Source organism: Microtus oregoni, unplaced genomic scaffold (genome assembly GCF_018167655.1).
Source record: "Microtus oregoni isolate MIOR12 unplaced genomic scaffold, Mior012 000005F_ref0000423, whole genome shotgun sequence".
Classification (NCBI taxonomy): Eukaryota; Metazoa; Chordata; class Mammalia; order Rodentia; family Cricetidae; genus Microtus; species Microtus oregoni.
In genome coordinates this window covers 30,709,824-30,725,156 of record NW_024543064.1, presented here as the reverse complement: position 1 = coordinate 30,725,156, position 15,333 = coordinate 30,709,824, and the positions used below count along the sequence as shown (strand labels likewise).

Genomic DNA, 15,333 nt, shown 5'->3' with positions numbered 1-15,333 from the left:
GCTTCTTAAAAATCAAACAACTAGCCAGGCAGCGGTGAGAACTCAGGAGGCAGAGGCAGGTGGATCTCTGAGTTTGAGGACAGTCTGGTCTACAGATCAAGTTCTAGGACAGCCAGGGCTACACAGAGAAACCTTGTCTTGAAAAAACAAAACCAAAACAAACAAACAAAAAATCAAATACTTGCCTTTGCTTTCTATCAATTACTGAACCTCTACTGTCTCTTTTATTTCTATGGCATGAGAATGCTTCTCAGACACTAGTTCAGCAGAAGATTTAAAAATCTATAAAGCAGGGCTGGAGAGATGGCTCAGAGGTTAAGAACACTGGCTGTTCTTCCAGAGGTCGTGAGTTCAATTCCCAGCAACCACATGGTGGCTCACAGCCATCTATAATAAGATCTGGTGCCCTTTTCTGGCCTGTAGGCAGACATGGAAACTAACACTGTATACATAATAAATAAATAAATAAATATTTTTTAAAAATCTATAAAGCAAATGTTATCTTCAGAGAATTGTATTAGACTATAAGAACAAGACAGGAGGGCTAGAGAGATGGCCCGCTCTTCCAAAGGTCCTGAGTTCAATTCCCAGCAACCACATGGTGGCTCACAACCATCTGCAATGAGGTCTGGTGCCCTCTTCTGGCCTTCAGGCATACACACAGAAAGACTATTGTATAGATAATAAATAAATATTTTTTTAAAAAAGATTTTAATTAAAAAAAAAGAACGAGACAGGATTTCTGGTTTGGGGGTTCTAGCTATCAATAACAAGATAATCTATCTGGTAAGATCTTTTCTGACTTTATCTATAGATATCTTTATGTCTAGTAACAGGGTTACTAAAAAATTAAGATGTGTTTATTAGAACTATGAAATATAGTGTAAACCTAAAGGTATAATTCTTACAGAGTTCTGTAGACTGTGTTCTAAATAGGGGAAAATGTGAATTATCTATAATATGTTTGTAGCCTTATACATATTATCATATTTATTACCCACATCTAGCTTATATGTATGAAGAATTACTCAACTCACTTAATCATTAAGGAAACATACTTTAAAGTTTTTAATTGCATTTATTTATTCGTGTGTATGGGTGTTTTGCTCATATTAATGCATTTGTACCACATGCATGCCCTGTGCCCATGAGGGCCAGAAGAGGGTGTCAGATTCCCAGGAAATGGAATACAGGTGGTTGTAAACCATTATGTGGGTGCTGGGAGTGAAAATTGGGTCCTCTGCAAGAGTACGAGTACGCAGTGAGTGCTCTTACCTGCTGAGCTAGCTGCTTCTGAGTAAGGAATTTACTTAAAATCACATAGCTAGTAAGGGACAGAACAGGGATGGATAACCTGTGCTTATTCTTTCTGTGCCTCAAGAAGAAAGTCAGTCTGCTGGTAGTTAAGTTCTCCAGTAGGGTGAGAGTTACTGTGGACATGACTGAGTTAAGTTTGCCTGTGCTGGTAATACAATCTAAATCATAAGAGCATTCTGGTTTTCAAATATATTGGGCCACTTGAGAATGAGAAATACCTCAAACTGTGAGGTGGGTGTATGGGGAAGAATCATCAATACTCTCCTTCGTGCTTTGTGGAGCTTACTAGAAAATAAGAAAAACAACAGTGTTAAACATATGTGCTAAATGCATAGCTGTTATGGGGGCTCTGCCAATCTTACTTTATAGAATCTTGGTAAAACACAAGATGAGGTTTGGACCCATGCAAGCTTAAGTAGATCTTAGGGCCTGGCCCAATCACTTACATTTTAGCCCTTAGTGAAAAAGATAATGACATTTCTCAGGAAGAGACTGTGAAGAAATTGGGGTGCAGCCATCTCCCTTGTGTTTGGATTGTCTAGACTTCACATGATAGAGACACCCCAAGTAGTTGCAGACAATACAAATGTCAGCTATAGGGTAAAACCTAAGTATTTGAAAATGCCTGAAGAACTAGAAGAAATATGAAATAATTTTTATTTTTAACTTATATTTATATATTTATTTTATTTTGTAGGGAGGGGTACCTATCATAACATACATATATGGAAGTCAAAGGACAACTTACAGGAGTGGGTTCTCTCCTTCCACTCTTTGAGTCCTGGGGATGAAACTCATGTTGCAGATGGGACTTGAATTATCAGACTTGTCAACAAGTGCCTTTAACCACTGAGCCATCTCAATAGCTCAAAACACCATTTTTAAACGCCACATTTTTAAAAGGACCAAATTGAACATCTGAAAATGAAACTTGAGACATTTTAAACCTTTGGTATTAAAGATTAATAGCACATATGTAACTTAAAAGACATACACCAAAATATACTATCTATAAGGAGTTTCCCCCTCAGACTATAAAATGAGAAATAAAGAAATGGAAGTACTTACTAAGGAGATAAAACAAGGAGAATATAAGGAAGCTTCATACTTGGAGATCATGAAACCCAGGAAGACTAGTTAGAAAGAGTAAAAAGGAGTTGCATTTGAAAAGATCATGAGTTTCCCAGCATGTATAATCAAAGCAAATGTGCATTATAAGAATAAGGCAGTCTTAAAACTGTAGGAAACTAAGGTCAAAACATAAGGTCTGAGCAAGCAATCAGCAGGATGCCTTCATAGGGGTTACTTTAACCACAGCACATTTCTCCACAGTAGCAGTTCAAAGGAAAGGCGATACATTATGTTACAAAGTATTAAGTCATCTATCTACCTTGGAGTTGATATCTAACCACACTCCCATTTCAGAATGGAGCTAAAAATCAGACTATCAAACAGACCTGTGTAGGCAGAGCCTACCATAGTTTCTGAGTGTGTTTAAGAAAGAAAGCAATTGAACCACAAGTAGGAATGAGATATAAGAAGAATTGGGGAGGAAATGGGTTTGTTAACATGTAGATTCTATGTACTCTAATAATAATAACAAAAGTTGTTAATCAGGAGTAAAAGCAATGTAAGAAGTAATTACTTATCACAGTATTACCCAGGAGTAGTTTAAAACCATCTAAAGTCCTTTCATTGTCTAGGATTAGAAATAAAGATGGTTTAGAGTATGTCATCTATACAGTTACATTCTTAAGGGAATCTGCAAAACAATTATAATAGAATAACTTCTGAGTCAGTAAAGGAGAAAAAGGGAAGAACTTTTAATAAAGAAAGATGTTTAAGAATTTGTGTATCAGCCATATAGTTAAAATCTTAAGGGATCCACAAAACACTTACAAATAGAATGTTTAACTTCTCAGTAAGTGAAGGAAAAGTATAGGAAACTTAATTTAAAAGTAAACCATAAATCAAGCTAAATAGAAACATAGACAGTAACATATCTGTAATAAATATAGCTGGGTGGTGGTAGCGCACACCTTTAATTCCAGCATTTGGAGGACAGAGGTGGGTGGATCTCCGAATTCAAGGCCAGCTTACTCTACAAAGTAAGTTCCAGGACAGCCAGGGCTAAACAGAGAAACCCTGTCTTGAAAAACCAAAAAGAATGAATGAATTAATAAATAAATAAAGGCAGTGATATTTTGTTTGTGTTTTAACAAATAAAGCTTGCCTGAAGATCAGAGTTCAGAGCTAAGCCACTAGAGGCTAGGCAGTGGTGGCTCACACCTTTAATCCAGTACGTGGGAAGTGGAGACAGGAAGAGATATGGCTGGACAGAGAGAGAAATCTGAAGGAGACAAGCTCGGATGCAGTCTGAGGTTTGGTGGAGACTGTTGCAATCCGAGGATGCAGTCTCGAGATGCAGTCTGAAGCAGTCCATCAGAGGACACAATCTGAGGACAGGATCGCCCTTTTGGTTTGAGGATTCAGTAGGGGTAAAAGGTCTCTCTAGTGACTGGCTGCACTGCTTCTCTGATCCCTCAGCTTTCACCCCCTAGTATCTGACTCCAGGCTTTTATTAAGAATAGTTAGAATTCATGCTACAAAGAAGGAAGGAAGGAAGGAAGGAAGGAAGGAAGGAAAGAAAATGGACTCAGTGGTACCTACTTGTATGCAGTTCAAGTTTTCAGGAGGCTAAAATGGGAAAATCCCTTTAACCCAGACATTTGGGTCAAACTTGGAAAACATAGACCTCCTCTCAAAAAATAAAAAAGTAAATAAATAAGTATTCTGATACCCTGGTTATCATGAGAAACTTTTTAATTACAACATACCATTTGGAACAGACACTACTTAAATGTAATAACATAAAAATATTTATAGTAGTTACCAGACAGGGTGGCACATGCCTTAAATTCCAACTCTTGGGAGGTAGAGGAGGCAGCAAGTGTATCTCTATGCATTCAAGGACAGTGTAGTCTATATAGCAAGCTCCAGGCAAGCCATGTATCCATTTTAAAATTCTATATCAAGTATATGTATATGTGTGTGGTGTGTGTATATGTGCATGTATATAAAGAGGGGGGAGCATAAAAGATAAAATTGATATATACTTAAGTCAGATGTTGATACTAAAAAATACTGAAGAAGTCACTAGGTGATGGTTAAAACATACAATTCACCAAGAAAACAAAACAATCATAGTACATGTGCTCCATAAAAATAGCCTCAGAGTACATGAAGGAAAAAATGACAATCAATGGAGGTGTGGGAATTCCTTCACTAGGAAGTTGTAGGCACTGTCTAGCCTTTCCTTATAAGGCCCAATGACAAAGCAAAGTTCATCCTAGGGAACTCAGTGAGTTCATTGGGCAAACTTCCAGAGCACAGTGAAGGGTTGCTTTCGGGAATGTAAGTGACCTCACAGCAGCTACCCTGGATCCAGCATGGATGATGACTTCCCCGTAGCTACATAAGTAGGTGGGGCTCCTCTCTCCAGAGAGCCTTCCAAGCCTATGTACTCTAGTACCTCACTAGACCCTAGGAGAGCAGCCACAACTCAGGAGAGGGCCCAGTGACCTTTTCTCTGAGGGAACACCTGCGGGCTGCTAGAGCTGATCTGTTGTAAGCAGACACAGCTGCTCTGAAGATGGCAGCTGTTTTGCTCGGAGGGCCTCATTCTGCAACACAGAACAAAACTAGAAAACCTGCAATCAGTAGGAAATATTTCTATGTGTATCTCTCAGTGATTGATAAATAAATCAGACAGAATTTCATTTATTAATCAGTATATTGATCAACTTTTAAAGCATCATTTATTCCTACCTTACAGATTTTTTTTTTTATTGGTTTTTCGAGACAGGGTTTCTCTGTGGTTTTGGAGCCTGTCCGGGAACTAGCTCTTATAGACCAGGCTGGCCTCGAATTTTCCAGAGATCCACCTGCCTCTGCCTCCCAAGTGCTGGGATTAAAGGCGTGCACCACCACCGCCCGGCTAGAAATTTTGAATGAAAAAAAAATGAAATTTATGCCCTAGCAATGCTGAAGCATGCATGGGCGGCCCGTATATGGTGGATCTGTTGAACTTGTCCATATTGGATTTCATGGTCTAAGTTGATGAGGATGACTGACCAGGTCTCTTCCTCAAGAGGGCACCAGATCTCATTACAGATGGTTGTGAGCCACCATGTAGTTGCTGGGAATTAAACTCAAGACCTTTGAAAGAGCAGCCAGTGCTCTTAACCGCTGAGCCATCTCTCCAGCCTCCATAGTTTGATAATAAATTTTCAAAATATCATTCATGGTTAAAATGGAATATTAATATGCCTAAAAAATGTTAGTAAGCACAAAGAAATGGCAAGATGATTCAGTCGATAAAGGTGCTTGCTGCCAAGCCTGATAACCTGAGTCTTATCCCTGGAACCTACATGGTAGAAAAAAATCAACTCCCTTAAGTTGTATTTTAACTACATATGTGCCATAGCACATATATCACACACCCACATACAAAATGAATAAATGTAACAAAAAATTTTAAGTGTGACATATTTACAAAGGAGATTTAAATTTTTATATAAAGGAGAAATCTATATTGAAGAAATTTTAAATGGAAAAGGCTATCATGTTCATAGATAAGGTTTAATGTTATCAGTAATGAATGTTATTTTTCCCAAGTCAGTCTAAATGCATTGCAGTTCCAGTTCAAATCCAATATAGTTTTTCTATCTATCTTGAAAAGCTGATTAATTCATTTGAAGACGAAAGAGAAAGAACACCTCAAAATAATGCTGAAAGGATGGCAAAGTAGAGGGTTGTTTCCAGCCAGGTACTCATTGCTAAGAGAAAAGAATAGAGTGGGCAGTGAATTTATTTGAAGTTTGATTTGTGTATCCACCTCACAACTTAGAGGTAGGTCTGAATATTTCTTTTTCTCATCTAGGAGCCACCATCACCTTCCCACAATTTCTTCAAAATGGGAATGAAGTTAGAAGCTGTAGACAGAAAGAACCCTCATTTCATTTGCCCAGCCACTATTGGAGAAGTTCGAGGCTCAGAGGTGCTTGTCACTTTTGATGGGTGGCGAGGTGCATTTGATTATTGGTGCCGCTTTGACTCCCGGGACATCTTTCCTGTGGGCTGGTGTTCTTTGACTGGAGATAATCTGCAGCCACCTGGCACCAAAGGTAAAGAGCCTATTAATCCCCTGAACCCAGCGCTCAGACGGTGAGAGAAATGCCCCGGGTCTGCTGTGGTCATGTGTTTTTACTGGCATCCTTCACTTTCGGCAGGGAAAAATGAGGGCTGGCTCCTTAAGTATACACTGAGGGCTGCCATAGAATAATCACTAACATTTCAGAAGTAAAATCAAATGAAACCAGGCATGAAGTTTGGGATAAAGTACAACATTATCTCTTCTAGATATCTCAACTTATTCTCTGGCGACTCCTACTTTTTCCCCTAACCCTTTTCAAAGTTAGGAAGTGTCATTCTCAGGACAAATGTTTCCCCCAAGCCTTGAGAGTTGTGTAACGAGCTGGGTAACACTGTTGATGAACATTTAAGAAATACTGCAACAGGGTGGACAAAGTAGAGCCTTTGAAATAAGGCAATTGAGGATAGGCGTTAGTTCTTCTCTTCAACAGCAGTTAATTCACCTATCTAAACCTCAAATTCCCATTTGTTTTATTTTATCTTTTTATTTAAAAGCTTTTTTCAATTTACATACCAACTAGTTCCCCTCCCTCTCCTCTTCCCATTCTACCTCCACACCTTCCCCCAACCCACCCTCCCATGTACTACTCAGAAAGGGTAGGGCCTCCCATAGGAAGTCTACAAAGTCGCCATATCAAGTTGAGGCGGGATCAAGCCCCTCCCCACCCCACCCCCTGAATTGCAGCTTAGCAAGGTATTCCACCATATGGAATGGGCTCCAAAAAGCCAGTTCATACACTGGGGATAAATCCTGGTCCCATTACCAGTAGCCCTTTGCTCATATAATTGTTCCTCCCTCTCTTCAGCTGTACTCTGGATGCTCTGCTCTGTGCCTAACCGTGGATCTGCTTCCATCACTTACTAGGTGAAGGTTCTATGATGACAATTACTGTGGCCATCAATTTGATTACAGGGGAAAACCAATTCAGGCTATCTGTCTGGTATTGCTAGGAATCTTAGCTGCGGTCATCCTTGTAGATTCCTGGGAGTTTTCCTAGCACCAGATTTCTCCCTAACCATATAATGGTGCCCTCTATCAAGATATCTCTTTCCTTGATCTCCCTCTCTGGCCCTCCCCCAACTCAACCATCCCTTTCCTTCATGTTCTCCTCCCCTTCCCTTTACCCCACCTCTAAATTTAGTCAGGAGATCTTACCTAATTTCCCTTCCTAGGGGCATCCATGCATGTTTCTCTAGTGTCCTTGTTAGCTAGCTTCTCAGGGGTTGTAGGTTGTTTCCCGGTTATCCTTTTCTTTATGTCTAATATCCACTTATGAGTGAGTACATACCCTGTTTGTCTTTCTGGGTTTGGCGTACTTCACTCAGGGTGGTATTTTTCTAGGTCCATCCATTTGCTGCAAATTCCAAGATGTCATTGTTCTTACTGCTAAGTAATACTCCATTGTGTAAATGTACCTATTTTCTTTATTCATTCTTCCGGTGAAGGATATCTAGGTTGTTTCCTGGTTCTGACTATTACAAATAATGCTGCTATGAACATAGCTGGGCAAATGTCCTTGTGGTATGATTGAACATCCTTTTATGCCCAAGGGTGGTATTGCTGGGTCTCAAAGTAGATTGATTCCCAATTTTCTGAGAAACTGCCATACTGATTTCCAAAGGGCCTGTATAAGTTTGCACTCCCACCAGCAATGGAAGTGTGTTCTCATTACCCCACATCCTCTGCAACATAAGCTGTCATCAGTGTTTCTGATTCTAGCCATTCTGACAGGTTTAAGATGGTATCTCAGAGTCGTTTTGATTTGCATTTCTCTGCTGGCTAAGGATGTTGAGCAATTCCTCAAATGTCTTTTGGCCATTTGAGTTTCTTCAGTTGAGAATTCTGTATTTAGATCTGTACCCCATTTTTGTACCCCATTTTTTTAGTTGAATCATTTGGTATTTTGATGGCTAGTTTCTTGAGTTCTTTGTATATTTTGGAGATCAGATGTAGGGTTGGCGAAGATATTTTCCTATTCTGTAGGCTTTCATTTTGTCTTATTGAACATGCCCTTTGCCTTACAGAAACATCTCAGTTTCAGGAGGTCCCATTTGTTAACTGTTGCTCTCAGTGTCTGTGCTACTAGTGTTATATTCAGGAAGTGGTTTCCTGTGTCAATTCGTTCAAGGCTACTTCTCACTTTCTCTTCTATCAGTTTCAGTGTAGCAGGATTTATGTTGAGGTGTTTGATCCTCTTGGACTTGAGTTTTGTATGTAATGATAGCTATGGATCTATTTGCATTCTTCTACATATCAACATCCAGTTATGCTGGTACTAATTGCTGAAGATGCTTTCTTTTTTCTATTGTACAATTTTGACTTCTTTGTCAAAAATCAGTTGTTCATAGGTATGTAGATTTATGTCAGGGTCTTTGATTCGATCCCATTGATTCATGTGTCTGTTTTTATGCCAATACCAAGCTGTTTTTATTACTATAGCTCTATAGTAGAGCTTGAAGTCAGGGATGGTAACACCTCTAGAAGTTCCTTTATTGTACAGGATTGTTTTGACTATCCTGGGTTTTTTGTTTGTCTGTTTTTCATATGAAGTTGAGTATTATTCTTTTGAGGTCTGCGAAGAATTGTGGTGGAATTTTGATAGGGATTGCTTTGAATTTGTAGATTACTTTTGGTAAGATTTCCATTTTTACTATGTTGATCCTACCTATCTAAGAGCATGGGAAATCTTTCTGTTTTATGATATCTTCTTTGATTTCTTTCTTATGAGACTTAAAGTTTTTGTCTTACAGGTCTTACACTTGTTTGGTTAGAGTTACCCCAAGATATTTTATGTCATTTGAGGTTATTGTAAAGGGTGATGTTTCCTTGATTTCTTTTTCAGCTCATTTATCATTTGTGTATAGGAAGGCTACTGATTTTTTTTCTTTTTTCTTTTTTTTTTTAGTTAATTTTGTATCCCACCACATTGCTGAAGGTGTTTATCACCAATTCCCTGGTAAAATTTTTGGGGTCATTTATATATACTAGCATATCATCTGCAAATAGCAAAGATTTTACTTCTTCCTTTCCAATTTATATCTGTTGTAATAGGAGCGGTGGGCTGCGTCCCTGCACCCAGCCACCCACACAGCTAGCTTTACCCGAAATAATTACACGGAAACTGTATTCTTTTAAACACTGCCTGGCCCATTAGTTCCAGTTTCTTATTGGCTAGCTCTTACATATCGATCTAACCCATTTCTAATAATCTGTGTAGCTCCACGAGCTGGCTTACCAGGAAAGATCTTAACCTGCGTCTGTCTGGAGTGGGAGAATCATGGACTCCTTGACTCAGCTTCTTTCTCCCAGCATTCTGTTCTGTTTACTCCGCCTACCTAATTTTATGTCCTATTAAAGGGCCAAGGCAGTCTTTTTATTTAACCAATGAAATTAACACAAAACAGAAGACTCCCCCCCCCCCATCATATATCCCCTTAATTTCCTTTTGTTGTCTTATTGCTCTAGCTAGAACTTCAAGTACTGTATTGAATAGATATGGAGAGGGTGGACAGCCTTGTCTTGTTCCTGATTTTAGTGGAATCACTTTGAGTTTCTCTCCATTTAGTTTCATTTTGACTGTTGGCTTGCTGTATATTGCTTTTATTATGTTTAGATACATTCCTTGTATCCCTGCTCTCTCTAAGACCTTTATCATGAAGGGGTATTGGATTTTGTCAAATGCTTTTTCAGCATCTAATGAGATGATCATATGGGTTTTTTTCTTTCAGTTTATTTATATGGTGGATTACATTGACAGATTTTCTTTTCTTTTTTTTTTTATGGTTTTTCGAGACAGGGTTTCTCTGTGGCTTTGGAGCCTGTCCTAGAACTAGCTCTGTAGACCAGGCTGATCTCAAACTCACAGAGATCCACCTGCCTCTGCCTCCCGAGTGCTGGGATTAAAGGCGTGCGCCACCACCGCCCAGCTCATTGACAGATTTTCGTATGTTGAACCATCCCTGCATCTCTTGGATGAAGCCGACACGATCATGGTGGATGATGGGTCTGATGTGTTCTTAGATTCGGTTTGCCAGTATTTTATTGTGTATATTTGCATCAATGTATATGAGGGAGATTGGTCTGTAATTCTCTTTCTTAGTTGTGTCTGTGTGGTTTGGTATCAAGGTAACTGTAGCCTCATAAAAAGAGTTTAGCAACATTCCTTCTGTTTCTATTATGTGGAGCAATTTGAGGCATATTAGTATTAGTTCTTCTTTGAAGTTCTGGTAGGATTCTGTGCTGTCACCATCTGGCCCTCACTTTTTTGGGGAGGGGTGAGACTTTTAATGAGTGCTTCTATTTCCTTAGGGGTTATTGGTCTGTTTAAGTTGTTTATCTGGTCTCGATTTAATTTTGTAAGTCATACCTATCCAGAAAATTGTCCATTTCTTTTACATTTTCCAATTTTGTGTAGAACAGGTTTTTGAAGTATGACCTAATGATTCTCTGAATTTCCTCAGTGTTTTTTGTTATGTCCACCTTTTCATTTCTGATTTTGTTAATTTGGATATTCTCTCTGCCTTTTGGTTAGTTTAGATAAGGGTTTGTCTAGTTGATTTTCTCAAGTAACCAACTCCTTGTTTCGTTGATTCTTTTTATTGTTCTATTTGTTTCTATTTTATTGATTTCAGCCCTCAGTTTCTTTCCTGTCACTCCTCCTGGGTGAGTTTGCTTCTTTTTGTTCTAGAGCTGTCAGGTGTGCTGTTAAGTCACTAGTGTGGGATTTCTCCAGGTTCTTTATGTGGGCACTTAGTGCTATGAATTTTCCTCTTTGCACTGCTTTCAAAGTGTCCCGTAAGTTTGGGTACGTTATGCCTTCATTTTCACTTAAATTAAAGAAATCTTTAATTTCTTTCTTTATTTCTTCCTTGACTCAGTGGTGATTCAGTTGAGCATGGTTCAGTTTCCATGAGTCAGTAGGTTTCTGCAATTAATGTTGTTGAATTCTAACTTTAAGCCACAGTGATCTGATAAGATACAGAGAGTTATTCCATTTTTTCTATCTTTTGAGATTTGCTTTGTGACCAAATATGTGGTCAATTTTAGAGACGGTTCCATGAAATGCTGAGAAGAAGTTATATTTTGTGTTTGGGTGAAATGTTCTATATGTTTGTTAAATCCATTTGAGTCACAACATCTATTAGTTTCCTCATGTCTCAAATTTCTGTCTGGTAGACCTGTTTGCGCGAATGGGGTGTCGAAGTCTCTCACTATTAGTGTGTGGGGTTTGATTTGTGCTTTAAGTTTTAGTAATGTTTCTTTTACAAATGTGGATGTTCTTGTATTTGGGGCCTAACTATTTAGATTTGAGCAAGATTTAAAAATCTTGCTGGATTTTTTTTTCCTTTGATGGATATGAAATGTCCTTCTCCATCTCTTTTGATTAATTTTAGTTGGCGTCTATTTTGTTAGATATTAGGATAGCTATACCAGCTTGTTTCTTAGGTGAATTTGATTGGAAAATATTTTCCCAACCCTTTACTCTCAGGTAATGTCTGTCTTTGAAGTTGAGGTGGGTTTCTTATATGCTACAGAAGGATGGGTCCTGTTTTCATATCCATTCTGTTAGCCTGTGTCTTTATAGGTGAATTGAGTCCATTGATATTAAGGGATATTAATGATCAGTGATTGTTAATCCCTGTTATTTTCTGATTTTGTTGGTGGTGAATGTAGTGTGTTTGTGTTTCCCTTCTTTGGGATTTTCTGGTGTGAGATTATCTATTGCCTGTATTTTTCTGGATGCGGTTAGCTTCCTTGGGTTGGAATTTTCCTTCTAGTACTCTCTATAGAGCTGGGTTTGTGGTTAGGTATTTTTTAAATCTGGCTTTGTCATGGAATATCTTGTGGGGTTTTTTTTCTATCTATGATGATTGAAAGTTTTGTTGGGTATAGTAATCTGGGCTGACATCCATGGTCTCTTAGTGTCTGCAAAAACGTCTTTCCAGGACCTTCTGGCCTTCAGAGTCTCCATTGTTAGGTTGAGCATACTCCGATATGTTACCTGGCCTTTTTTTTTTTTTTCACCTCTTAATATTCTTTCTTTATTCTGGATGTTTAGTGTTTTGATTGTATATGGCGAAGGGATTTTTTTTGGGGGGGGAGGGTCTAATCAATCTATTTGGTGTTTTGTAAGTTTCATTGATGGATTTTTTAGTTTGGGAAAGTTTTTCTCTATGATTTTTTGTTGAATATGTTTTCTGTGTCTTTGAGCTGGAGTTCTCCTTCTATCCCTATTATTCTTAGATTTGGTCTTATTGTGGTGTCCCAGATTTCCTGGACGTTTTGTGTTAAGAATTTGTTGGATCTTTTTTTCAAGACAGGGTTTGTCTGTGTAACAGTCCTAACTGTCCTTGAACTAGCTATACCTTATCTTCAGTGCCTGAAATTCTCTCTTCCATCTCTTGTATTCTCTTGGTTATTCTTGCATTTATGGTTCCTATTCCTTTACTCAGATTTTTCATTTCCAGAATCCCCTTGGTTTGTGTTTTGTTTATTGCCTGTTTTTAAGTTTTCAAGTCTTAAATTGTTTCCTTCAACTCTTTGTTTTGTTTTTTTTTTTTTCCTTGACTTAACTGGCTTTCTTTAAGGGATTTATTGATTTCTTCCAATTTTTTGCTTGTCTTTTCCTCCATTTCTTTAAGGGAATTTTTCATTTCCTCTTTAAAGGCCTCTATCATCTTCATAAAGTTATTTTTAAGGTCATTTTCTTGTGTTTTATCTGTTTTGAGAGGTTCAGGTTTTGCTGTTGAAGAACCAGTAGGTTCTGGTGGTGCTGTATTGCTCTTTATGTTGTTGGATGTGTTCTTACACTGTCTTCTACTCATCTGGGTTTGGAGTAAATAAAGGTACAGGCTTTGGCCCTTCCTCCAGTTGGTTCAGGTGGAGCCTGTGCCTCAGGGCAGCCTCTGATGCCACTGGGGCTGGTGGTGGAGTGGCCTGGCCACAGGAGACTTGCCTGCTGACCTGATGCAGGGTAAGGGGTAGGTTGAGGAGGGGCATAGGCAGTACCCCGGACCTAGGACCTAGAGATCAAGGCTGTTCAACCTAAACAGCCACCACTCCCGTCTCCCTCCAATCGTTGCAGGTAAGGGCTGTGCCTCAGGCGCCCTCAGCTGCAGGTGGGGATGGTGGCGAAGCAGCCTGGCTGGAGGAGACTTGCCTGCTGACCAGCTGCTGGGACAGGGATATGGCGGGGAGGGGCAGGGGCAATGCCATGGACCTCCTACCTAGAGAGCAGGGCTGTCCCTACTGGGAAAGCAGCCACTCCCCTTTTCATCCAATCAGTGCAGTTGGGGGCTGTGTTTCCTTGATGCAGCTGGGGATGGTGGTAGAGCTGCCTGGCCTTAGGAGACTTGTCTGCTGCCTAATTCCCATTTATAAAAGAATACCTACTTCAAAAAAATTCTTGAGAGAAATAAATGAAATCACATGGACAAAATGCTCATGTCTTGAAAATAGCAAGCTCTAAGACAATTTCTGTGTTTCTGTGACTATTCTATAATACAGCAATGTGCTATATTATCATTACTATATTATATATGATATACTAGGCTATTACTGTAGTACACTGCCATTATTATAATACTGTCACTATAAAAGTAGCCACTATAAATGGGGGAGTATATGTAGCATACTACAGTAGTGTCACAGACTAAATGAAACATAAATGATATTTCTAATGATAATAATGGAGGTCATCTGTTAATTCCACAGATGTGAGGAGAAAGATCACATGGCCAGATTAATTAATGCAAGCTTTGTTTTAATTCTTGCACATGAGATGTCTCTCCCTAAAGTAGAGTTTAAGAGATCAGTATTGGACATTGGGAAGATAAGAGTTTAGTTCAGGAGTAGGAGATTTGGCAGGCAAATAGGCAGACTTACAGAAGCAGAACATAAACATAACAACTTGGTCATAACAACCTCCTGAAATAAAAATGTGGTTGCAAGGTGGTCATAACAATTTTTTTTTTTGAAAAAGAGTAGGGTTGTAAGATGCTTATAAGCAACTTTCTGAAGCAAAGGCATGGTTGCCATTTCCTGGAAGAGACAGTACAGAACCATTTGTAGTGAAGGTCACAGGTGCAGCATGGCCCAATCCTTAAGAAACAGAGATTTAGTCATAAGCAGGAATGAGCCTAGTTTGTCTTTACTATAAAATGACTTTCAAACCCAAGATGGAGGCAGGCTGGTTTATCATATCCAAGTGAGATTTTGCAATAGGTACTCTTAACAGCTTTTTTTCTTTTCTTTTTTGTTTTTCGAGACAGAATTTCTCAGTGTAGCCGTGGCTGTCCTGGGACTCACTCTGTAGACCAGGCTGGCCTCAGGTTCAAGAGATCCACCTGCCTCTGCCTCCCGAATGCTGTGATTAAAGGCGTGTGCCACCACCATCCATTCTCTAAGTCTAAAGCATAGCAATGAATCTAAAAGAATGGAAAATTATTCTCTATTGTATCAGAATTTCTTTTCTAATCATTTATAGAATGCATTCATTAATTAACCAAATATTTATTGAATGCCTCAGCCAAGCTGAGGATTCAGCAGTGACACAAACGGACAGTCTTCTCACTTTCATGGCACTTCTGTTCTAGTGATGTGAGACAGACATAAATATTTATAATAAGTAATGAGGTAATTTCAGTGGCTAGAGATGCCACTTGCTCAGTGGTAGGATATGTGCTATAGTATAAGCGAGGTCCTAGCTTCAGTCTTCAAAACATACAAAGAAGGTCATATTTTAAATGTACATTTTTAAAAGTTTTAACTTAAATATATATCCATGGTACCATTACCATAAT

At 38.9% G+C, this 15,333-nt stretch overlaps 1 protein-coding gene across 9 annotated transcripts in view; it reads left to right on the top strand.

Moving 5' to 3' along the window:
• The window catches only part of Scmh1 (Scm polycomb group protein homolog 1), a 130,794-nt gene that overhangs the window by 76,166 nt on the left and 39,295 nt on the right, over positions 1–15,333 (top strand). For all 9 annotated transcript variants that reach the window (XM_041651516.1, XM_041651511.1, XM_041651509.1 and 6 more), the window contains one exon: positions 6,260–6,503. In XM_041651516.1, coding sequence (XP_041507450.1) covers positions 6,260–6,503 — 244 coding nt within the window. The remainder of the gene's footprint in view (positions 1–6,259; positions 6,504–15,333) is intronic.